At 35.3% G+C, this 26,682-nt stretch overlaps 1 protein-coding gene across 1 annotated transcript in view; it reads right to left on the bottom strand.

Moving 5' to 3' along the window:
- blnk (B cell linker) overlaps positions 1 to 26,682 on the bottom strand; it is a 62,663-nt gene that overhangs the window by 14,951 nt on the left and 21,030 nt on the right. The window contains exons 3-9 of the mRNA XM_079560003.1: positions 21,894 to 21,940; positions 14,333 to 14,398; positions 9,745 to 9,791; positions 7,608 to 7,648; positions 3,895 to 4,009; positions 1,842 to 1,951; positions 607 to 679 (exon numbers count right to left, since the gene is read on the bottom strand). Coding sequence (XP_079416129.1) covers positions 607 to 679; positions 1,842 to 1,951; positions 3,895 to 4,009; positions 7,608 to 7,648; positions 9,745 to 9,791; positions 14,333 to 14,398; positions 21,894 to 21,940 — 499 coding nt within the window. The remainder of the gene's footprint in view (positions 1 to 606; positions 680 to 1,841; positions 1,952 to 3,894; positions 4,010 to 7,607; positions 7,649 to 9,744; positions 9,792 to 14,332; positions 14,399 to 21,893; positions 21,941 to 26,682) is intronic.

Raw genomic sequence — 26,682 nt, 5'->3', positions numbered from 1 at the left:
CTGCAGGTGTCGTAGCAAGTTACGATTTTTTAAGTTATTAATTGTCTTGGTGAGTAAATACTACGCCGACAGGAAAGGCGAAGGGACAGAGGGATTGTACATCCAATTATACAATGGAAATATTTTTTTTCACTCAAACTTGGCTGTAAATACTGTTTAAGAGACGCTAGCCCGCAGTTAGCTTTGCCCGTTAGCATGCTAGCTTCTTCTTCGTGATTCCATTAGTGTGTATTGGTGGCTCCGGTCCGGTGGCAGTCAAGTTGCAAGTGTGGTTTTCTGGCCAGAGACACCAGGGGGAGATGAAAGACCCTCCAATCATCCCATAAACACTTGTATTACCCCCACAGGGACTACGGAGAGGATTTATTAAGGTAAACACGCTACTTAGTGCTGCTTTAAACCTTTGAACTTAAAACCATCATTTACTTATACGAGTCATAGAGTCAAGTTTAATGATTCTCCCTTTGAAAACATTGGGTATTGAAAAGCAGGCGCACACTTTTGAGTAACAAATGTGTGTAAACTGACAGAAATCCTGCAAATGAGTGTTTTGTACCATGTTTTTTAAAGTCTGGTGTAAGTGAAAAGCGGTGCCTTGTTTCTTACTGTGAGGAGGGTTCTCGTCTGGTTCCACGTAGTTGTCGTCATCATTGCTGCTGTCCGGGGTTACGTAGTCCTCCTGTTAAACATGGAGTCATTACTATACTTGTCTTCTATGAAAATGCCTGAACCTCTTCACTCCCGCCTGAACCGAGAGGATCTTTTTCCTCACGTCATCAGATTTTTTTTTCCCAGCATTTTTTTGTTGGGTATTCAACTCATTTTTGTAACTTTTTTGTCATTTTTTCTCACATTTTTGTCGTTTTTTTCATAAATTTTTTATCAATTTTTTTTGGTAATTTTTTGTCATTTTTTGGTCAATTTTTATCACATTTTGTCATTTTTTAGTCAATTTGTTATCACATTTTTGTTATTTTTTTAGTCATTTTTTAGTCACATTTTTGTCATATTTTTGTCATTTTTTTGACATATTTTTCGTCATATTTTTCGTCATTTTTTAATCCAATTTTTGTCGTTTTTTTGTCATATTTTGTCACATTTTTGTTATTTTTTTGTCATTATTTTGTCATTTTTTAATCACATTTTTGCCTTTTTTTTTCCGTCAATTTTTTATCACATTTTTGTCATTTTTTGTCATTTTTTCGTCATATTTTTCGTCATTTTTTTTGTCATTTTTGGTCACATTTTTGTCATTTTTTCATCCATTTTTTGTCAATTTCTTGTGACATTTTTCCCACTTTTTCATCAATTTTTCATCACTTTTTGGTCAATGTTTTCTCCCTTTTTTGTCACATTTCCATCATTGTTTTCGTCTCAGTTTTGTTGCTATTTTCACACCTTTTTTCCCGAAGCTTTTGGATTGGGGAAAAGCCAAACTGGAGAAAATGTGCTCGGTTCAGCTGGGAGTTAAGGGGTTTATATTTCAATGGATTATCTGCAAAACTAACACATTTAGTTCACATTTGGGACACAGATGGGTGAAGCTTATGAATTATCTTGAAAAAAACCCAAAACTCTACAGCCTCTGTAACCACACGAAAATAATCTAAGGCTTTATTTCTTTGTGCACACTTGCCATTTTTGTCATGTGAACCATGCAAACCGTCAGCCTGTGGGCAATAAAAGGGGAAGTGACGACTGTATTTTGGGAACATGGACGCCAGCAGACACTTACATACATTTCAGTGTCATGTTGCGTGTTTAAGTAAGGTTTGACGTTGTTAAATAAGTTCTCAGCAGTTGTTGTAATAATGTGTCGTTTCCTGACAGGTCCGCCTCACCTCGTCGTCGTCCTGGGGGAGTGCTCCGGGCGTGGGGGGCAGCCGTTTGCCTGCTCTCCCCGGGCGCTGAGGCTTCTTCGGGGGCCGCTCGGGTCGACCACGGCAGCTGTCTGTGAAAACAGGAAGTCGGGGCAGGACGTGAGCATTTGCATCAACGCGACGCGACCACAGAGTATAATAAAAGATAAAAGAGGTCTGTGCCCAGTGTGCTCAAAACAGACTCTGGTCATTATTACTTCCCATAATGTAAAAAGCACAGTGTCTCGCCAAAGTCCAGCACATCACGTCCCCCCCAACAACAAGGATTCACTCTTTTCACAGAATATGTCGGGTTTTTTATCGTTAATTTACCTAAACAATACATTTTCTGTGTAAATAGTGTGTGGACAAACTAAGAGGCCCCCCTTCAGTGCCTCTGAGGCCCCCAGGGGTCCCCGAACCCCAATGGCTGTTTTAAGGTAAGGCCACCGGGAAAAGCCTCCTTCGCACTGGGACAGAAGTGGTAGAGTGGGTATAATATTTGCTCAAGAAGTTTTTTTTACGATGATTTTACTTAAGTAGAAGTAAAAATTTAGTACATGGTGTAAATATTGACAGTTGAGGTTTGTTTGGGCATAAAAGTCTGATTTAGCTTTTTTTAACATCTTAACTCCCGCCTGAATTGAGAGGATCTTTTTCCTCACGTCATCAGATTTTTTTTTTTCATTTTTTTAGTCATTTTATCGTCAATTTTGTATCACATTTTTGTCATTTTTTCGGTCCATTTTTTGTCACATTTTGTCAATTTTTTGTCATTTTTGGGTCAATTTCTTGTGACATTTTTGTCATTTTTTCGTCAATTTTTTAATAAATTTTTTGTCATTTTTTTGTCACATTTTTGTCATTTTTTCGTCCATTTTTTGTCACATTTTGTCAATTTTTTGTCATTTTTTTGTCATTTTTTTGTCATTTTTTTGTCATTTTTTTGTCATTTTTTTGTCATTTTTTTGTCATTTTTTTGTCATTTTTTTGTCATTTCTTTTTTTCTTTTTGGAACATTTTTGCCACTTATTCATCCATTTTTTCGTCTCAGTTTTGTCGCTATTTTCACACCTTTTTTCCAGAAGCTTTTGTCACATTTTGTCAATTTTTTGTCATTTTTTGGTCAATTTCTTGTGACATTTTTGTCATTTTTTCGTCAATTTTTTTTATCAATTTTTTGTCATTTTTTTGTCACATTTTTGTCATTTTTTCGTCCATTTTTTGTCACATTTTGTCAATTTTTTGTCACATTTTGTCAATTTTTTGTCATTTTTTGGTCAATTTCTTGTGACATTTTTGTCATTTTTTCGTCAATTTTTTAATCAATTTTTTGTCATTTTTTTGTCACATTTTTGTCATTTTTTCGTCCATTTTTTGTCACATTTTGTCAATTTTTTGTCACATTTTGTCAATTTTTTGTCATTTTTTGGTCAATTTCTTGTGACATTTTTGTCATTTTTTCGTCAATTTTTTAATCAATTTTTTGTCATTTTTTTATCACATTTTTGTCATTTTTTCGTCCATTTTTTGTCACATTTTGTCAATTTTTTATCATTTTTTTGTCATTTCTTTTGTCATTTTTGTGACATTTTTGCCACTTTTTCATCAATTTTTTCATCTCAGTTTTGTCGCTATTTTCACACCTTTTTTCCAGAAGCTTTCGGACTGGGGTAAAGCCGAACTGGAGAAAATGTGCTCGGTTCAGGTGGGAGTTAAGGGGTTAAAAGAAGAAAAAAAAGTGACGAAAACACACCAAAAAGCCACAAAAAAAGTAATGAAAAAGCAACCAAAAAAATGAGACGTTACAGTGTTGCTCTCCAAGACAAGAAGCTTATAGATTTGGGCAAAGCCGAACTGGAGAAAATGCTCTCGGTTAAGGCGGGGGGTAAGAGGTTCACATATGTATTTGTGGAAGTGTCACATTTATGCTAATTTGGGCCAGGCTGACCAGAGTCCAGGGCTGGTTTTCAGTCCCAGTTTAGGACATATGAAGGTGTGATAAGAAGTTCTGTTGACTCATTGCGTGACTGACCGAGATACTCTCCTCGGGGCATGGGCGCCGAGCTGAACACCCGGTGCTGCTGGGAGGGCGGGGGCTCGTAGCTGTCGTCGCGATCCTCTCTCGGGTCTTCGTACGTGTCATTGTCCTGAAACAACAAGGAGCCGTCAAAATCTGCCCCGTCTGACCCTCTGCTGTTTTAGCCGCCATGTTCTCCACATCCACTTCGGTCTCTCCTGTTTTCTGGCAGTTTTAACCCTCACGATCCTTAAACCCACATGTTCACGGATGTTCTCTACATGTGAATGGTCCAAACTAAGGTCATTACGTTCTGCGGTCTCTGCTGCAATGGCGTTTTGTAACTCCTTCCCCACTGACGTTTTTACGAAGAATTGGCCCACAGGTTTTCACAGGGCATGTTCACACAGGCTGGTCGACAGAGCTCGTTCCACGCGGTGAATTGACATCGGCCTGAATTCACAGGAAAAGCCAAACAGGAGAGTCTGACTTCCTCTTAACAACTGATGAAATATAAAGGCACCGCGTTATTGACAGACGACATTCTAAACATGTGTTAGTAACGTATTTATATTCAGGGCGTCTGCAGAGTTGGACAAGTCAAATTTAAGACTTTTTAAGACCTTTTTAAGACCACAAAATCTCAAAAATAAGACCTGGTTTTGAACGAGCGATATATAAATGGACTGTGAAGAAAATCACTGTCACGAAAATCCAAGTGTCAAACTGTTGTTTCTGATTTCACAGTGGGATTTACAAATGTAAGAACTTCATTTTTCACATTTTAACAACCTGATCCCATAATAAGAATATTGAGATTGAATAATTACTCACAATTATCGACAACAGATATTTAGTTTTGTTTTTAAAATGCTTTGTAATACTTGAGCTGGTAAACATTCACTGTTAAAAATAAAAGCAGCTTTTCCACTCGTTTGCCTAGAACAAAACACTGTCAACTTTACAACTCATGAATTATCATCATTATTTTAATGATATTATTATTAGGCCAGAATTAGGGCTGGAACTAACGATTATTTTGTAATCGATTAATCTATCGACTATTTTTTACGATTAATCGATTAGTCGCTTGGCTATGAATGGTGTAGGAACATTTTATTTTTTTCTATTTTTTTATCACATGAAGCTAAAGTGGATCCGCTTGAGGACGTGTTGAGTAAACGTGAAGTAAATGTTTGTCTTGTCTTGGCGTTGATTCTGCTTCTGATCGGATGAGACACAGACAGATGGACAATGTACAAAGTGCACTACATACACTTACTATGAAAACAAAGTAGGTTTTCATCAAAAATACTACATTTTCATGTAATTTTTGCTCTATTTGAGTCTGTGTGAACCAGAAAACGATTAATCGATTACTAAAATAGTTGTCGACTATTTCAATAATCGATTAGTTGTTGATTAATCGATTAGTCGTTTCAGCAGAATCTAGTCTCGGTTTGATGTTTTCTAAGCGTCTTTGAGTGTCCAGAAAAGCGTTATATAAAACCAATGCATTATTATTATTATTATAAACTTGTTTGTCAGATGTTTTGATGAACAAAGTGAGAAACGTGTTTCTAAAGTAACAGGACTTTGACTTTCCTTCTGTCCCTGAGCAGAGGAGCGTTCGCTTTGTGTTTCCCAACATTTGGACAAACTTTATTGTGAATGATGCCGTTCATGACCTTGAGTTGGATATTTACAGTGAAGGATTATCTCCACGTTGTTTCATATTGGACGTATCTTCCCACCGACAGCAGCATTACGGATCCATCAGCCACACCTCGGTCATGTTCTGGATTCCTAAACTCTGCTGACTTCAGTGTTTATTTGTTTGTTTCGCTGAGTTTACGTCGCTTCGCCCTCTCGGACCATGAGCGGCACCGGGCGGCTCCTCATCGCTGCTTCTGTCACTTTATTTGTCGACTTTTTAAACTAAATTGTGCGCAAATAATTGGGTCGTTGAAAGCTCATTTTTAAGACCAGTTTACCCTGGATTTAAGACCAAATAGGCCGAATTTTAGACTTTTTAAGACTGTTTAAGACCCCGCGGATACCCTTGCACTTGCCTGGGTTATCAAGTTTCTCAAAGCACCACATTGTAGTCATTGTTCATTCACACCACACTCACCTACCACCCACACTCTCATTCTTTCTGGCCCATTGTGTATATTTTTAGCAGTAGGGGAAACCGACGCAGGGCCCGTCCCACCGGGGATCGAACCTATGGTCTAGTTTTCAATAACACACTCCTGAAAAGGGCAGTGTTCGCTTTTCAGGGTTTATACCGGCAGAAGCAAGTCAAAAAAAGTAGAAGAGGCCATAAGCGCCACTACAGGTGTCGTAGCATGTTGTAGAGTAAATCCTGCGCTGACAGAAACGACAAAGGGAGAGAGAAGGATATTGTACATCGGGCCACAACTCAATTACACCATGAAGATCTTTTTTTTTCACTCAAACTTGGCTGTAAACACTGCTAAAGTGGCGCTAGCCCGCAGTTAGCTTTACCCGTTAGCCTGTTAGCTTATTCTTCATGATTCCATTAGTGTGTATTGGTGACGCCGACCCGGAGGCAGCGAATCTGTAATTGTGGTTTTCTGGCCAGAGACACCAGGGGGAGATAAAAGACCCCCCAATCATCCCATCAACACTTGTATTACCCCCACAGGGACTACGGAAAAGATTTATTAAGATAAACATGCTGCTTAGTTCTTCTTTAAGATTCGCAAACATTTCGTCTGACAGAGAAGTGAGAATTGAGCAAAATGGGCAACTTTTGAGTAAAAAAATAATGAGGTAAATTTAACCCCTTAACTCCCACCTGAACCGAGCACATTTTACCCCAGTCCAAAAGCTTCTGGAAAAAAGCTGTGAAAATAGCAACAAAACTGAGACGAAAACAATGATGGAAATGTGACAAAAAAGTGAGAAAACATTGACAAAAAAGTGACGAAAAATTGATGAAAAAATGTCAAAAATGTGACAAAAATGTGATAAAAATTTGACAAAAAAATTACAAAAATGTGACAAAAAAATTACAAAAATTTGATTAAGAATTGACGAACAAATGACAAAAATTGGACGAAAAAATGACAAATATGTGATAAAAAATTGACGAAAAAATGACAAAAATGTGACAAAAAATGACAAAAAATGACAGAAATGTGACAAAAAAATGACAAAAATGTGATAAAAATTTGACAAAAAAATTACAAAAATGTGACAAAAAAATTACAAAAATGTGACAAAAAAAAGACAAAAAATGTGATAAAAAATGGATGAAAAAATTACAAAAATTTGACAAAAAATTGACAAAAAATGACAAAAATGTGATAAAAATTTGACAAAAAAATTACAAAAATTTGACAAAAAATGACAAAAAATGACAGAAATGTGACAAAAAAAATCACAAAAATGTGACAAAAAAATGACAAAAATTGATAAAGAATTGACGAACAAATGACACAAATTGGACAAAAAAATGACAAAAAAGTTACAAAAATGAGTTGAACACCCAACAAAAAAATGATGAAAAAAATCTGATGACGTGAGGAAAAAGACCCTCTCGGTTTAGGCGGGAGTTAAGAGGTTAAAAAGAGTGATATTTCGTTAATTTGCTTCTGTGGTTCTTGGTGTGGTTCGGGTGTTTGAGTCAGTGTGTAAGTCCCCTCTCAGACCATAGAACGTGTCACCAAAGTCAGAGTTTACCCCAAGCCATCACTCACGTATTCAGGGTCGGAGCCTTCACTCGCCTCTCGGTCTTCCTCTGCAAGGGCACAATAAAGTCAGAGATTACAGTCACAATAAGCAGATGCACGGATTCAGTTTCAGCCGTCTTTCCGTTCAGAAGCAGCCGTGTGTGTCTCCTGCTGAGAAGTGAGAATGTGGTGAGCTCAACAGATTCCCCAAAGCCGTACTGACATAATGCATAATGTAATTAGCTACAGGGATTCGGCGTGTCACACTGTAGCGCCATGTTCTTGTCTCAATAGTGTCGTAAACCCAGCATAAAAATCTGTGCTGCTTTATTTAACATTCTCTGCTAAAGCGGTGTCTTGCCTCCCCGTCGCAGCTCTTGTCTCTCTCTCCTGCTGGCAGAGTTTGGGCGTCGCCTAAACCCAGGCTTGTTATTATTATCACACATGTTTTCATGACTTTCTCGGGTAAAGTTCAGTTAAAGTGATAGTCTAGAAGTCTAAATGTTTTGCGATTTTTATAATATGTGTAAAATCGACCTGGTTTTGTAAAGTTTTCACAGGTTACACAAGAAATTGACGAAAAAATGACACAATGTGACAAAAAAATTACAAAAAATTGATAAAAAATTGACAAAAAAATACAAAAATATGACAAAAAAAAGACAAAAAAAAGACAAAAATGTGACAAAAAAATTACAAAAATGTGACAAAAAATTACAAAAAAATTACAAAAAAATTACAAAAAAAGTACAAAAAATTGATACAAATGTGACAAAAAAATACAAAAATATGACAAAAAAAGACAAAAAAAGACAAAAATGTGATGAAAAAATGACAAAAATGTGATGAAAAAAATGACAAAAAAATGACAAAATGTGACAAAAAATTACAAAAATGTGACAAAAAAATTACAAAAACGTGACAAAAAAATTACAAAAAAGTGACAAAAAATTACAAAAATATGACAAAAAAATGATACAAAATGTGACAAGAAATGACAAAAATGTGATGAAAAAATGACAAAAATATGACAAAAAAATGATACAAAATGTGACAAAAAAATGACAAAATGTGACAAAAAAATGACAAAAAATGTGACAAAAAAATTACAAAAACATGACAAAAAAATTACAAAAATATGACAAAAAACGACAAAAAAATGATAAAAAATTGACGAAAAAATGACAAAAAATTGACGAAAAAATGATAAAAATATGACAAAAAAATGACAAAAAATGTGACAAAAAATTACAGAAATTTGATAAAAAATTGACGAAAAAATGACAAGAATTGGACGAAAAAATGACAAAAATGTGACAAAAAAATTACAAAAATATGACAAAAAACGACAAAAAAGTTACAAAAATGAGTTGAATACCCAACAAAAAATGATGCAAAAAAAATCTGATGACGTGAGGAAAAAGATCCTCTCGGTTCAGGCCAGAGTGATATTTGGTTAATTTGCTTGTGTGGTTCTTGGTGTGGTTCGGACGTTTGAGTCAGTGTGTAAGTCCCTCTCTGACCATAGAACGTGTCACCAAAGTCAGAGTTTGCACCAAGGCATCACTCACGTATTCAGGGTTACACTTCCCGGATATCGGCAGCTTTTCAGAGTCTAGTATCCTCCTGCCTTGACCAATGAGACGAGCTTTTCCTGTGAATCAGCTTGGCAGGTCCAATCAGGAGGGAGGGGGAGGGGCTTGATCGTTTACTTTTGAAAATTCTGATCCTGCTCTCCTCATTTTGCAAACTAAGAAGGGCTTTCTGGTCCAAGAGGGGAGGAGTTTACTTTTACATTTCGCTCTATCTCTCCTCACTTTGCAAACTTACAGACTATCACTTTAAGGCGTGGGGTAAGAGGTTAAAGTGATAGTCTGTAAGTTTGCAGAGTGAGGTCAATTTTGCACATTTTATAAAATTTGTAAAACATTTAGACTTCCAGACTATCACTTTAAGGAGAAAATTGAGGGGCCAGATGGGGGGCCCTAGAGCCACTTCAAAATGAACTTGTATTTGTTTACGTTTTACGATAACCTATGAAATTTGCGGCGTCACAAAGATAATGCACAATTCTCACCACATTTAGCATAAGTGCAGTTCAATCATTAGAAAGTGGGATCAATATAAAAGTCATTAGTGCCATAACAGTGTTGGCGGTGCTCACCTCTGTAGTCTCTGGCTGGGATTTTTGGCACTGGTTTACTCTTGAGTCTGTGAACAAAAAAAGAAGCATTACTCATTTCAGCAGCAGTAACAGTGTTCGTGAAGCTTCCAGGCACAGCTGTCATCTGTACTGGGTTCTTCAAGTGTTGAGGACATGGCTAAGTAAGAATATTTTGTGACATAAATGGCAATAATTTAGATGAATTCTTCAGTTCTTATCTGTTAAGTAAGGATTAAAAAACTCGGAGCCACCAACTGTTTGACTTTACTAATCCAGACAAATATGCTGAAATGCAGGATCATTTTATGTACGTCTGAAAATGATGAATAGCCTTAACCGTTTTCAATAGAAATGTAAAGCTCATATGTTATTAACAGTAGCTAACCTAGCTGCTCACTCTCCTCTACAAACATTTATCAAACCTTTTGTTTTGGCCAAAAACGTTGAAATTAACCCCTTAACTCCCACCTGAACGGAACACATTTTCTCCAGTTTGGCTTTACCCCAGTCCAAAAGCTTCTGGAAAAAAGTTGTGAAAATAGCAATAAAACTGAGACGAAAACAATGATGGAAATGTGACAAAAGAGTGAGAAAACATTGACAAAAAAGTGACGAAAAATGTAGGGAAAAGTGGCAAAAATATCACAAGAAATTGACCAAAAAATGGACGAAAAATGACTAAAACGTGACAAAAAAATGACAAAAAATTGATTTAAAAAATTGACAAAAATTTTACAAAATGTTACAAAAAAAATACAAAAATATGATAAACATTTGACCAAAAAAATGACCAAAAAGACCAAAAATTGATTAAAAAAATGGACGAAAAAATGACAAAAATTGATAAAAAATGACCATAAAATGACAAAGAATTGATAAAAAAAATTGAACAAAAATGTGACAAAATGCCACAAAAACAATACGAAAATATGATAAAAATGTGACAAAAAATTGACAAAAATGTGACAAAATGTTACAAAATAATACAAAAAATATGATAAAAATTTGACAAAAAATGACCAAAAAGACCAAAAATTGATAAAAAAAAATGACGAAAAAATGACAAAATTGATAAAAAAAAATGACAAAAAAATCGATAAAAAAATTGAACAAAAAAATAACAAAAATTTGACAAAAAATTACAATGCACGCTTATTAGCACCCACCAGCCAATCAGAATCGAGTATTCACCCAGACCATGGTATAATGTTGTGCTGTTGGTGCTTTGCTGCTCCGTGTCATTAGGTGGAGTGGCCTGCAGCCCAGGGGGAAGAAAACCTCTCATGGGAATCACTTTTCAGCCGTTTTCCCGCCGCTTCGAGCATGACCACTATGTGCATTTGCAAAGCTGCCGTTTTTGTTTATCATATTTAATAAAACAACAGCTGTTTTCAAGTGTGCTAAATCAATACATTTCATTTGATTTGCACAACCATGGGTGTCATATTTTGAGAACTTCTCCATCCTGTGGTCGATTTCACAACACGGTCACACCGACACAACATGAGCTTGAGTAATTCACCGATACTGGCCTTTCGCAGCGGTGATTCACTCCAAACAGAGATGCCCGGAAATCTAACTATAGGCTTCAATCGAGTCAGTGCATCCTGTCACTGTGTCCTTGGGCAAGACTCTTCCACCTGTTTGGTCACAACCTCCAGTATGACAACTCGTGTAGCAACAAATATTGAAATTTTGTTTTGGGGTTTGCATCCCTCTACCTATAGAACCTCTAGATAAGATAGATAAGAGAGTTAGTTACATAGATAGATAGATAGATAGATAGATAGATAGATAGAGGTCTGAGTTGTTCAGTGTTTCTGTAGTGTGTTTAGGAAGTGAGGACTGAGCGGGGAGTTAAGGGAATTTTAATAGTAGAACAGCACTTTTCATTCACTCAAAGTGCCTCTCAGGGAATCTTTCATTCACTACACTCTTAGTGGTCAGCTATACACTGTATGCAGCCACAGAAGCCCTTGGGACGGACTAAGCTAGTCCCGCCATCCAACACACACTCTTTCTTGCAGGTGCGGACTGGCCATATGTCCATTCTGGAAGAGCAGAGAAGGGCCACCAGTCTGGCCTCTCAATTTTCTCCTTAACCTCTTACCCTCCGCCTCAACCGAGCTTTACAAAAGTCTAGAAGCTTAACAGAAAAGCATCAAAATAGCTCTGAAAACGGGGATGAAAACGGAACAAAAATGTGCCAGAAAAGCAACAGAAACGCGACGAAAAAGTGACGAAAAAACTTGGTGAAAACATGACAAAAGGCAAGGAAAAAACAATTAAAAACCGACAAAAACATGACAAAAAACACCACAAAATAGTGACAAAAAAGTGACGAAAACGCAACAAAAATGTGGAAAAAAAAACATTACGAGGACACGACAACAAAGCAAAGAAAAAATCAATGAAAAAGCTACAAAAAGTGACCATAAAATGTGACAAAAACACGCCAAAAAGCCACAAAAAAGTAATGAAAAAAGCAACAAAAACATGAACAATCACCTTTATAGGTCTTAGCTTTTAAATGAGGTGTGACACTTTTGCTCCCCAGTCGAGAAGCTTTAAAATAGGAGCGCTCTAGGTATTGATTTCAGAGGAAAGGAAAGTGAAGGTGCAGGTGTCTGACGCAGGTGTTCTTTATCGGGCTTTTCCACCGATTGTGAAAGAGGAATTGGGTTCATGTTCCGACGAAACGCTGCAAATTTAGAACCTGAGACGACACTCGGGCTGCTGTCCAGTACAATACATGAAGCGTGAATGGTGAGTAATTACATGAGTGTTTGTTGTGTCATCTGAAGGAGTTCACATCATGATCTACAAACCCACACACACATAAATGTCTTCAATTAATCAGGATAAGCCTAGAAATATTCAATCAAAAATGTGACAAAAAAAATGACAAAATGTGACAAAAAAATGACAAAATGTGACAAAAAAAATGACAAAAATATGACAAAAAAATTACAAAAAATTGATAAAAAATTGACGAAAAATTACCAAAATTTGACGAAAAAATGACAGAAATGTGAAAAAAAAATGACAAAAAATTGATAAAAAATTGACTAAAAAATTACAAAAATGTGACAAACAAATGACAGAAATGTGACAAAAAATAACAAAAATGTGCTAAAAATGTGACAAAAAAATAAAAAAAAATTGACGAAAAAATGACAGAAATGTGACAAAAAAATTACAAAAATTTGATAAAAAATTGACGAAAAAATTACAAAATGTAACATATTACAAAAATTTGACAAAAAATTGATGAAAAAATTACAAAAATGTGACAAACAAATGACAGAAATGTGACAAAAAAATTAAAAAAATTTGATAAAAAATTGACGAAAAAATTACAAAAATGTGACAAACAAATTACAGAAATGTGACAAAAAAATTACAAAATGTGACAAAAAAATGACACAAAAAAGACAAAATGTGACAAAAAAATTATAAAAATGTGACAAAAAAATGACAGAAATGTGACAAAAAAATTATAAAATGTGACCAAAAAAGTACAAAAATGTAACAAAAAAATGACACAAAAAAAGACAAAATGTGACAAAAAAAAATTACTAAAATGTGACAAAAATGTGCTAAAGTTTTGACAAAAAATTACAAAAATGTGACAAAAAAATTACAAAAATTTGATAAAAAATTGACGAAAAAATTACAAAATGTAACATATTACAAAAATTTGACAAAAAATTGATGAAAAAATTACAAAAATGTGACAAACAAATGACAGAAATGTGACAAAAAAATTAAAAAAATTTGATAAAAAATTGACGAAAAAATTACAAAAATGTGACAAACAAATTACAGAAATGTGACAAAAAAATTACAAAATGTGACAAAAAAATGACACAAAAAAGACAAAATGTGACAAAAAAATTATAAAAATGTGACAAAAAAATGACAGAAATGTGACAAAAAAATTACAAAAATGTGCTAAAAATGTGACAAAAAAATGACAGAAATGTGACAAAAAAATTATAAAATGTGACCAAAAAAGTACAAAAATGTAACAAAAAAATGACACAAAAAAAGACAAAATGTGACAAAAAAAAATTACTAAAATGTGACAAAAATGTGCTAAAGTTTTGACAAAAAATTACAAAAATGTGACAAAAAAATTACAAAAATTTGGTAAAAAATTGACGAAAAAAATTACAAAAATGTGACAAAAAAATGACAGAAATGTGACAAAAAAATAACAAAAATGTGACAAAAAAATGACAGAAATGTGACAAAAAAATTACAAAAATGTGCTAAAAATGTGACAAAAAATTACACATTCAATCAATTCAATCAAAGCTTCGAGCTGTGAGGCTGATCCAATACTCAATAATACTCTACTTTTTCACTGTATTTAGCTTGTGTCCATGTCTCGCTATATGATGATGTTCTACCTCTTCCAAATGAAAAGTCACATTTATCAGACGTTTGACATATTGTTTCCATTCTGACATTTGTCCGACCTGTGCTGCCCACACAAATAAAGGAACAGAAAGCTGAGTTACTCATATGGGCAGTGACGCGGTGTTATTTGGATTATTCTATAACGATCATCAGAAAGACTTGCCTTCGCAGTTTGTCCAAAAAGCCGCCGTCGTGTTTCTTAATGTCCTGGACCATTTTCTGAAGCTGCCTGCGAAAGACAAGACATTTAGTGTCAGTGTTCACATTTTTACCCTGGAAGTTTAACCTCTTACCGCCCGCCTGAACCAAATGCATTCTGTCCTCTTTGGCCATTATATAGGTCTGTGTAACACCTCATTTGAAAGCTAAGACCCACAAAACTGATCTTTTTCCTTGCGTTGTTGCTGTGTTGTGTCACCGTTTGTATGTTTTTTTTTTATTTTTGTTGAATTTTTGTTGAATTTTTGTTGAATTTTTGTTGAATTTTTGTTGAATTTTTGTTGAATTTTTGGCACATTTTTCTTGAATTTTTGTCACAATTTTGTCACATTTTTCTTGATTTTTTGACACATTTTTGTTTAATTTTTGTCACATTTTTGTTTAATTTTTGTCACATTTTTGTTGAATTTTTGTCACATTTTTGTTGAATTTTTGGCACATTTTTGGCACATTTTTGGCACATTTTTCTTGAATTTTTGTCACAATTTTGTCACATTTTTGTTGAATTTTTGTCACATTTTTGTTGATTTTTTGTCACATTTTTGTTGAATTTTTGTCACATTTTTGTTGAATTATTGTCACATTTTTGTTTAATTTTTGTCACATTTTTGTTTAATTTTTGTCACATTTTTGTTTAATTTTTGTCACATTTTTGTTGAATTTTTGTCACAATTTTGTCACATTTTTGTTGATTTTTTGTCACATTTTTGTTGAATTTTTGTCACATTTTTGTTGAATTATTGTCACATTTTTGTTTAATTTTTGTCACATTTTTGTTTAATTTTTGTCACATTTTTGTTGAATTTTTGTTAAATTTTTGTTGCGTTTACATCCTTGTTTTCTTCTTATTTTTTGTGGCTATTTTGGTGTTTTTTCCCAAGAAGCTTTTTGTTTAGGGTAAAGCCAAACTGGAGAAAATGGGATCCGTTCAGGTGGGAGTTAAGAGGTTAAAGGCACACGGCATAACATTTTGGACAGCAAAGTTGGCTGCCTTCTAGTCAACGTCTCCATGGGAACGAGCTGAGCCAATCACAGTGGTTCAATTGTAAAAGATGTTTTTCAATGATAAAAAAAAAGTCTGCGTTTAATTTGTTTCTTTAATCGGGTGAAATGTTACGCAGTGTGGCTTTAAAGCTGGGCTCCTGTTTGTTTTAGAGTAAATGTATTTTTTGCCACCTCAGGTTATGTTGTAAACACAGCAAAAAAACAGCCCTGTGTCTTAACCTCGGCTTTACCCAAATCTAAAAGCTTAACGGACAAAACGTCAAAAAAGCAACTAAGATGAGGCACAAACGAGGATGAAGACGCGACAAAAATGTGACGAAAACGCAACAAATAAGTGAAAAAAAGACACAAAAATGAGAAAGAAAATGCGAATCTCTCTATAGAGGCAAAACTTTTTTTTATTTTCTGCTCTTGGGCCAAAAGCAGAAAACCTATTCTTCACAATAACATGTTCAATTATTGCAATTATTCAATGTTTCGTTCTAGATTTATTTGGGAAATTGTAATATGTATTGTAATATTGTATACTGTATGTCAGGGGTCGGCAAGTTTTCTTGGCGGAGGGACGGTTTTCTTTATTGTAAATAGACTGAGGGCCAAAGCCGCTGATTATTAGCCCAAAGTAAAGCACAACACCGGTAAAATGACCATCTTAAATTAGATAAATGACTTAAAATTGCTTGAATTAAAGGTCTTCTATGTTGAATTTGAGTTGGTTTGAACTAATCCAAGAAACAAATGCTAAAGCGCCAACGGAACAAGAATAAAACCCACTTGAAGTCAGACAAACTTATCTGAATTAAGAGAATAACTACGACTAAGGTTTTATTTCGTCTAAGACCAGACCAAATCCACTGAAACCTTAGAATTAATCTGTTAATTCACGTAGTTTTATGTCATTTCTTCCTTAATTATACTTTTCCCAGTGCACTTCCTTCAAATGCCAGTGTTGTACATAATATATGACCTATTTTTTTATCCCATTTAACTCTAATAATGTTAAAAGTACTCTCTGATTTGTGTAATAATGTTTCTCAAAATCATCTTGAGGGCCAGAGGTTCTGTGCTGGAGGGTCAGATTTGGCCTCCGGGCCTGACGTTGCCCACCCCTGCTGTATGTATTACTCACACAGGTGTGACAATATCTCAGCACCGAGGGATTTTTTAATATGTAATTCCTAGCCTAGAGTTTTGAATTTAAAAAATAAGGCAACATTTTTGATTTTTACAGATTTCCACTAGTGAACATGAGCTGATTAAAAAAAAAAAGATGCAAAATCCCCTCTGAATAAGTCTGTCAACAGTCTATAACCACTCAAACCTGGCTCCGTAATTTTCATTCATTCAAAAATTCATTATTTTTCTGCTACAGCAAACGTTTTAACCCCTTAACTCCCACCTGAACCAAGCACATTTTCTCCAGTTTGGCTTTACCCCAGTCCAAAAGCTTCTGGAAAAAAGGTGAGAAAATAGCAACAAAACTGAGACGAAAACAATGATGGAAATGTGACAAAAAAGTGAGAAAACATTGACAAAAAAGTGACAAAAAATTGATGAAAAAGTGGCAAAAATGTCTCAAGAAATTGACAAAAAATGGAAGAAAAAATGACAAAAATGTGACAAAAATGTGACAAAAATGTGACAGAAAAGTGACAAAAAATGGATGAAAAAGTGGCCAAAATGTCACAAAAATGTCACAAGAAATTTACAAAAAATTGACGAAAAAATGACCCCAAAAAAAGACAAAAATGTGACAAAATGTGACAAAAATGTGATAAAAAATGGACAAAAAAAGGACATCAAAATTGAAAAAAAAAAGACAAAAAAATGACCAAAAAAAATGACAAAAATGGACGAAAAAATGGACGAAAAAATGACAAAAAAAAGTTACAAAAATGAGTTGAATACCCAAGAAAAAAAATGATGGAAAAAACATCTGATGACGTGAGAAAAAAGATCCTCTCGGTTTAGGCGGGAGTTAAGAGGTTAAATGGATGTCTCAAAATGTAAAAACTTTCTCTATTCACCTGCAGCGTCTCGCCTTAAAGGCCCCTACACCTGATTGTTTTTATTGTAAACAATGAAAGAGGAAGCCACTACATTAAACATGATAGATTTGTAGCATCCAAATTCGCACATTTTACAACTAGCTTCACTTTTCAGGGTCACTTTCACAGAAATGCTAGAAAAAATAGCCTGAATGTTCATGAAATGTATACAGATGTTTTATAATTAGGTGCACACTGTTTTCCCCCCAAATGTTTCAGTTTACAATACACTAAATTAGGACGAAGCTTCTATTTCTATAAATAAAATGAGGTGAGAAAATCCACATTGCAAAAGCATGAATGGAATGCTGTCAACTGGAACTCCGCCATTTTAACCTCTTAACTCCCGCCTGAACCGAGAGCATTTTCTCCAGTTCAGCTTTACCCAAATCCTGTAGGCCAGTGTAACGCCTCATTTGAAAGCTAAGATCTACAAAACTCATCTAAATGGATCTTTTTCCTCACGTCATCAGATTTTTTTTTGGGGTATTCAACTCATTTTTGTTTAATTTTTTTTCCGCTTTTTGTCACATTTTTGTCATTTTTTGTGACATTTTTGGCACTTTTTCATCAATTTTTGTAATTTTTTGTTCACATTTTTGTATTTTTTTTTGTCACATTTTGTCACATTTTTTTCATTTTTTTGTCACATTTTTGTCTTTTTTTGTCACATTTTTGTCATTTTTTTGTCACATTTTTGTCATTTTTTTGTCACATTTTGTCACATTTTTGTCATTTTGTTGTCACATTTTTGTCTTTTTTTCTCACATTTTTGTCTTTTTTTTGTCACATTTTTGTCATTTTTTTGTCACATTTTTGTCTTTTTTTGTCACATTTTTGTCATTTTTTTGTGTGACATTTTTTGTCAATTTTTTGTGACATTTTTGGCACTTTTTTATCATTTTTTGTAGTTTTTTGTTCAAATTTTTGTTCAAATTTTTGTCATTTTTTGTCACATTTTTGTCATTTTTTTGTCCAATTTCAGTCATTTTTTTGTCCATTTTTTGTCAATTTCTTGTGACATTTTTGTGACATTTTTGCCACTTTTTAATCAATTTTTTGTCACTTTTTTGTCACATCTTCATCACTGTTTTCGTCTCAGTTCTGTCGCTATTTTCACACCTTTCTTCCAGAAGCTTTTGGATTGGGATAAAGCCATACTGGAGAAAATGTGCTCGGTTCAGTTCAGGTGGGAGTTAAGGGGTTAAGAGGAACTACAGAACACTACACTATTATTGGCGATAACAATAACAAAGAAAAACGAGCCTCTCATTTCGCTGCCTGATCAACACATCTAACACACTGTCTATTTTTAAAGGGAATGGACCCGTAATCCCAGAAATCAAAGTGTAGAAACTCCACCTAAAGCCTCTCAAAATGACACTACATTTAAAGAAGAACTTTTGAAAGTCACTTGAACAACACCACCTCCCTGCCGGTCAGTACATTTGTGGACTTACCTAAACTTGGCGGTCGCCGGCTCGGTCAGTTTACTGAGCGTGTCCATGTTCAGTTTGGAGCTGAGCGTTTGCATTTTTGAATCACGGCTTCATTGGCGTTTTAGTCCCGTTCGACAAAGGCTTCTGTGGCAAATGAGCTGAGTTTCTTTCTCCCTTGCGTCCGGTGTGTCACAGGGGGGGGGGGACAAGAAAACAGCTACTTCTGCTTTTGACAGATGCACTATGAGGCAAGCTGTAGAGGCACTTAAAATAAATGTACTCAAGTATAAGTGAGGAGTGTAGTGACTCGGGGAAGGTACGGTACTCGATAGGGCTGCACGATATCTCGCAAAAAAATAGCGTATCAGAGTATTTGGTGATGCAATATACGCATCGCTGGAAGCCACAATGTATCGGAAAATCACTTCTTCCATCTGACTGAGATTGACACATTTTTAACCTCTTAACCTCTTAACTCCCGCCTGAACCGAGAGGATCTTTTTCCTCACGTCATCAGATTTTTTGTTGGGTATTCCACTCATTTTTGTAACTTTTTTGTCATTTTTTCAATCATTTTTTGTCACATTTTTGTCTCCCCCCCCCCCCTTTTTCCCCCTTCAAATTTCAATTTTTTGTGATTTTTTTTGGGTCATTTTTTGTCACATTTTTGTAATTTTTTTGTAATTGTTTTGTCCATTTTTTATCACTTTTTTATCATTTTTTTGTCACATTTTTATCACATTTTTATCATTTTTTGTCACATTTTTATCACATTTTTGTAATTTTTTTGGTCACATTTTGGTCCTTTTTTTGTAATTTTTTTGTCAATTTTTTTATCACATTTTAATCATTTTTTTGTCACATTTTTGTCATTTTTTGTTATTTTTTGTCATTTTTTTAGTCACATTTTTGTCATTTTTTTGGTCATTTTTTTGTCATTTTTTGTCACATTTTTATCATTTTTTTGTCACATTTTTGTCATTTTTTGTTATTTTTTGTAATTTTTTTTGTCATGTTTTAGTCATTTTTAGTCATTTTTTTGTCACATTTTTGTCACATTTTTATCACATTTTGGTCATTTTTTTGGAATTTTTTGGTCAATTTTTTATCACATTTTAATCATTTTTTTTTGTCACATTTTGGTCATTTTTTGTCAATTTTTTTGTCACATTTTTGCCATTTTTGTCAATTTTTTAGTAAATTTTTTGTCACTTTTTTGTAATTTTTTTGTCAATTTTTTATCACATTTTTATCATTTTTTTGTCACATTTTGGTAATTTTTTGTCATTTTTTTTGTCATTTTTTGTCTTTTTTTTGTGTCACTTTTTTGTCATTTTTTGTCACATTTTGTTTCATTTTTGTCATTTTTTTGTCATATTTTGTAACTTTTTTGTCACATTTCCATCATTGTTTTCGTCTCAGTTTTGTTGCTATTTTCACATCTTTTTTCCAGGAGCTTTTGGATTGGGGTAAAGCCAAACTGGAGAAAATGTGCTCGGTTCAGGTGGGAGTTAAGGGGTTAATGGACACTGACAAGAAGTGACACAGACACTTCCCGTCCAGTCGCTTAACAAATCAAATAAAAATAACTTTGCTTCTCATCACTTCTTTCTTTCTCCTAAGTGCATCACATCATAGTTTTCTTAGAGATAGTAATAATAATTGAAAAAAAAAAAAGCCCCAGCTCACATTTTGGGCCAGTCTATTTTTATAATGTATTTTGGAAAAACCTCCCACCTGCAGGTCATTTGTGTACAGATTATTTTGACACTTTCACTTCTTATCTGCTTAAAAATAGACTATTATTGTCTGCTTTTGCATTGTTGCCACGGCCATGGACGTACTTTTCCGAAACCGAAAACAGATTTGAAAAAGAAACTTCAAAATGTTTTTTCAGCGTGTGGGTCCAGATCTGCAAAAGTGTCACATTGAGAAGCTTGACCGGAAAAGGCCAGACCAAAAGCAGCCTTGAAAGGCGTTTTACGTGACTGAGGGCACACACAGAGACCAGACAGGTACGTATCAACTCGTCTGAGCTCAAGAACATATCTCAGTATGGAAAAACGGTGGCCTGTTCCTTTAAGGATTATGGAGTTTAACCTCTTAACCCCCGCCTGAACCGAGAGGATCTTTTTCCTCACGTCATCAGATTTTTTTTCCATCATTTTTTTGTTGGGTATTCAACTCATTTTTGTCACATTTTTGTCATTTTTTGGTCACATTTTTGACTTTTTTTTGTCACTTTTTTTGTCAAATTTTTATCACATTTTTGACTTTTTTTTTGTCACTTTTTGTCATATTTTTGCTTTTTTTTGTCACATTTTTTGTCAAATTTTTATCACATTTTTGACTTTTTTTTGTCACTTTTTGTCATATTTTTGCTTTTTTTTGTCACATTTTTGTCACATTTTAGTCAAATTTTGTCACATTTTTGTCACATTTTAGTCAAATTTTGTCACATTTTTGTCATTTTTTGTCACATTTTTGTCAATTTCTTGTGACATTTTTGCCACTTTTTCATCAATTTTTCGTCACTTTTTGTCAATTTTTGGTCATTTTTTCGTCAATTTTTTGTCACATTTTTGTTTGTTTTTTGTCACATTTTTGTCATTTTTTCGTCCATTTTTCGTCACTTTTTCGTCAATGTTTTCTCACTTTCTCACTCAAAATGTGACAAAAATTAAATAAAAAAGTGACAAAAATTCAACAAAAATGTGACAAAAATGTAACAAAAAAGTGGCAAAAATTCAACAAAAATGTGACAAAAATGAAAAAAAAAGAAAGAAAAAAGAAACATACAAAAGGTGACAACACAGCAACAACGCGAGGAAAAAGATCAGTTTTGTGGGTCTTAGCTTTCAAATGAGGTGTTCCACAGCCAAAAGAGGACAGAATGCATTTGGTTTAGGCGGGTGGTAAGAGGTTAATATTTAGAAATGGAGATGTTGACATTCTGACAGTGAAAATGTCCAGTACGTTCATATTTGAGATGTAAGGAAGTTCTGGTACTCACGGCTGCAGAATGGGGCTGAACTTTCTGAAGTCGTTTTCAGTCATGTTCTGTAAAAACAACATTACAAAACATTAGTCGATGGGGGAAAACCTTTCCTGTAGAGATTACTGGCATTGATGATGGCAAATCTCCTTGGTCAGTTGTGTAGGGAAAGTGCATGAAGGGATCTTGAGGGATGCTCCATTACAGGACACTGCCTCTAAAATTGCCTCCACTCAACATGGCTTAATGAGCAACAAATCTACTGTAACAGCACTAATACACATCCTCCAGCAGTGGCATGACGCTCTCAGCAACAATCCCAAAATGGATGCTCATGCTGTTTTTGTGGATTTTTCTTGTGCTTTTGACACAATAAAACATGATCAGCTGTTGAAGGCTCTGGCAGAGATGCAGGTGAGGCGCCCCCTATGGCTCAATGTGAAGAACTACCTGAGCAACAGAGAGCAAACAGTGCAGTGGGGGCCCTGCTTTTCATCACCTTGTATCATTCCAGCAGGCGTCACCCAGGGGGGGCTGTTGTCACCTTTACTTTTTGTAATTTGTATCAATAGCCTGGATGCACGCCTTCCTTCCTCTGTACATCCAGTGAAGTATGCAGACGACCTTACACTGACAGAGCTTCTGATGGGCTCAATGCCTGGTCTGATGCTCAGGGCTCTGGACTCTGTGGATGAGTGGGGTCAGGAGTTTTCCCTGGCAGTCAATGGAACAAAGACTAAGGACATGCTGGTCAGTGCCAGGAGAGAGTCTAGCATCCCCTGCCCTCCCCCGCCTGAAGTTGGTGGTCAGGCAGTAAGCAGAGTCACCACCTTCAAACTGCTTGGTGTCCAGATATCATCTGACCTCTCCTGGGACGCTCATGTGCGGCACATGCTTTCTAAAACACGCCCCAGGATATACTACCAGGAGAGCTGGACTTCCCTCTGATGTCCTCAAAATGATCTATCTGACTTTCATCAGACCTGTTCTAGAGTTTGCCAGTCCTGTGTGGGGCGGCCACTCTAAGAATTGGAGCAGATGCAGAAAAGGTGCTGCAGGATTATTGGTATCCCACCATCCTCCATCCAATCTCTAAGTGAGAGGCGGGACATGGCCACACTGCAGACCCTCCAGAGTATCCTGAAGGACAGTTCCTCTCCTCTGCACACCTTCATAACTCAGGCCCTCCATTGGAGACCAGCTCAGGCACCGAAGACCATATGCAGCCAAGAAGAGCAACACATAAAAGCATGAATGTCTTTTATTCCTCGAGCTCTAACGTTGTTTTACGAATCTGTTTTATAGATGTTTTTATTCATTTTTTTGTATATTGCCGTTTTTATTCTATTGTAATTGCCACAATTCCGGTTAAACATTTTGTTATTTCCTGCAATGTCAATTAATAAACCAAAACCTAAACCTGATATAAGAGAAGATGTAATGTGAGTTTCATCATTTAATGTTTTCAAATAGAAATAAGACATTATAGATGAAAAAAATGGTCAAAATTAGCTATGTCTGAATTATTATTATTATTTTTTTTCAGACAGAATTTAGCCAAAAACCTGAAAACAATAAATAAATAACCACCCATTTTCTCTCATAATCCGAAATAAACAAATATATATTTTAATGTTGCATACTACTGTATTTATTATGGTCTGTAGTCTTGCATTTCCCCTGGTCAACACAAGATGGCAGCATATCACCAAGCACCAGTCCCAGTTCTTTTTCCCATCACATTGTAGAGAGATACTCCCCAAAACATACAAACGATTCCAGCCCAGAGCCGGAGATATAAAGTCATGAAAGAGCATGTTTTGAGGTAATAGTTCACTTACTTCTTCACCACAGACCTGAGTTTATGACTGTGGTTAATCTCAACAGTGCAGGGGACAAATGTGGACTTTATTGAAGCCATAAACCTGAACAAGAGTCCACAGCTGCAAATGCAAACAATATCTGGATTTTATGAGTCAAAGTCGTGCTGCTGTGACGTGAAATATCTAGAGACGTGTTTAAGTTTGACCAGGGCAAAAGGAAAATGTAGAAGTTCCAGATTTTTTTTTCAATCTTTAACCCCTTAACTCCCACCTGAACCGAGCACATTTTCCTCCAGTTTGGCTTTACCCCAATCCAAAAGCTTCTGGGAAAAAGCTGTGAAAATAGCAACAAAACTGAGACGAAAACAATGATGGAAATGTGACAAAAAAGTGACGAAAACATTGATGAAAAAGTGGCAAAAATGTCACAAAAATGTCACAAGAAATTGACAAAAAATGGACGAAAAAATGACAAAAATTTGATACCATTTTTTAAGAAAAAATAAAGAAAATGTGACAAAAAATGACAAAAATGTGATAAAAAATTGACGATTTTTTTTAAAAAAAAGTGACAAAAAATGGCAAAAATGTGATAAAACATTGACAGAAAAGTGACAAAAAATTGACAAAAAAATGACAAAAATGTGACAAAATGTGACAAAAAAAATCACAAAAAAATGACAAAAATGTGATAAAAATTCGACCACAAAAAATTGCAAAAATTTGAAAAAAAATGGACGTAAAAAAAAAAAAAAGTGACAACAAAATGACAAAAAAGTTACAAAAATGAGTTGAATACCCAACAAAAAAATGATGGAAAAAAAATCTGACGACGTGAGGAAAAAGATTCAGGCGGGAGTTAAGAGGTTAACTGTCTGATTATGAACCACAGAAGTGTTTCAGAACCACATATGATCCGGTGTCAGACGGACCAACGAAAACTTCAACTTCATTTTGCTCAACTTTCCGCCGAAGTGTAAATTGCACTAAACAGTGATGGGACACAGGCGCGGCGCGGTGGCACAGCGGTTAGGCTTGAGAGTCCCAGGTTCGATCCCCGGCCAGAGGGGCCTTTCAGCGGAGTTCACCCTGTGTGTGCAAAGGTTTCCTCCGCGGACTCTGGTAAAAACATGTACAATAGGCCAGGATGTTTGAGAGCAAGTGGGAGGCAACGGGTGGAAACTACTATCCGTCCCTGTTATGTTCATTAACAGTCCCAAGCAAATAAATAAACAAATATAATTTACATATTAAACCTATTACGTTGCAATCTTTGTGTTTCCTAATATATTGTTTCTATTGGAAGATCAACAACCGCTCAGCTGCTCTAATGGGAATCACAACAATAAACATCAGTAAACATTAAGGATTAGCACTTTAGATCAGATTAGCTGCATCTGTAACTGTAGCAGTAACTTATCACCGTGTGCTAATGCTCTGAGAAGCCTTTCAAACCTGTAAAGCACAATACAAATGTAAGCCATTATTATCATTATTATCATTCAAATGTAAAAAAATAAATAAATAAACTGATCTTTGATTTGAGGCTGTTAAATAATGATTTATGCTGAAACATTTCATAAAGTCACTGTGTATTGATTCAGAATACGGAAGCCTCAGAGGATCAAAAAAGCACATTATTTGGATGGAAATAGCACCTGAGGTGCAGCTTTTCAAAGTCTTCCAGGACTGAATCATTTGTGGATCACAGAGAAAGCAATCGCTTCATTTGAAGCGTTTTTCTTCAAAGACGTGAGCTCTGACCTCTCCATTCACTTCTTCATCCCAGCGGCTCCACAAGAGACAAAAGCACGGCTATAAAATTACACTCAGAATAGACTGAAGAAAAAAAAATCGAACAGAAAAAAGCCCCAATGGAGCAGAAACCTTTTGCATTTGAATTATTAAAACGACAAGAGCGAGAGTTTTTAAAATGCAGTTCTTCAATAAATATCTTTCAGGAAATCGACATAAACTAAACCAGGTCAAAGCTCTGCAACGTTTACCTCCAGAAGAGCAGAATAACAGACTGGGGTTCCCAAAGAGGGGTCAGGACCTCCAGGAGGCCGTGAGAAGAAGGTTTACACATGCATCATGCTTTACGACTGTCCTGGAGGAGACTGACGGAGAGCAAGGCTGCCAATCTGTGCTGAAGTGTCCTGCCCAATGACACAAGAACGATCTGCAGGGACTCGAACTGCAAAACACCCACTCCACCAACTCCAACCATGTTCTTAAAATCACACTTAATCACACTTGATCTAGTTTTGATTGAAAACAGTAACATTTAGTGAAACTGGACCAAATGTGAAAATGAACAACAAACAACAATGAAGCAGATGTTAAATGTGTTTTTTTGGATTTATTATAAACTCTAATGATATTTCACACTGTTGATCTGATGATTTTGGGCGTCGTGGCCTGAAAGTTTGGTTTAGATCAGTTGTTCCAGCTCCAAAAGATGAGCGGCAGCGGAAACAGAGCGAACACCCATGAGGTCGGCGGTTCAATCCTGGCACCATCTGACCTTCCAGCACCTGCATTAACAAACTCTATGACTGGGTGTGTTTTGTTTGTGTGTTCATTAAGTAAGGATTAAACAACGAGGAGCCGCATTAGACGATTATAATGTACGACACAGTGGAGTTACTCTTGCATTATGACCGTCTAATGCGGCTCCTCGTTTAATCCACTTATAGAGTTCGGGAAAGTCCACAGTTACCATGGAGATCCGCCATCTTTGCAGCTGTTAGCATACATTTCCATAGACTAACATTAGCCGTGGAACAACTTCATTAGCTGCTGAGTTACTGCTGGTAAATACATCTAACACACTGTGGTGTCCAAGTGCTTTAATGTGAACAATAACTCCAATATTTTAACTTTTAAAATCTCCATTAATTTACAATTGCTGCTAATCCCATAATGCTTAGCGATATGACGTCACATTCCCGAACTCTATACCAGGGTCCCACAAACGTAAC

This window comes from Gobius niger (assembly GCF_951799975.1).
Source record: "Gobius niger genome assembly, chromosome: 7".
Classification (NCBI taxonomy): Eukaryota; Metazoa; Chordata; class Actinopteri; order Gobiiformes; family Gobiidae; genus Gobius; species Gobius niger.
The sequence above is the reverse complement of the archived record's forward strand: the minus strand, read 5'-3'. Positions and strand labels throughout refer to the sequence as shown.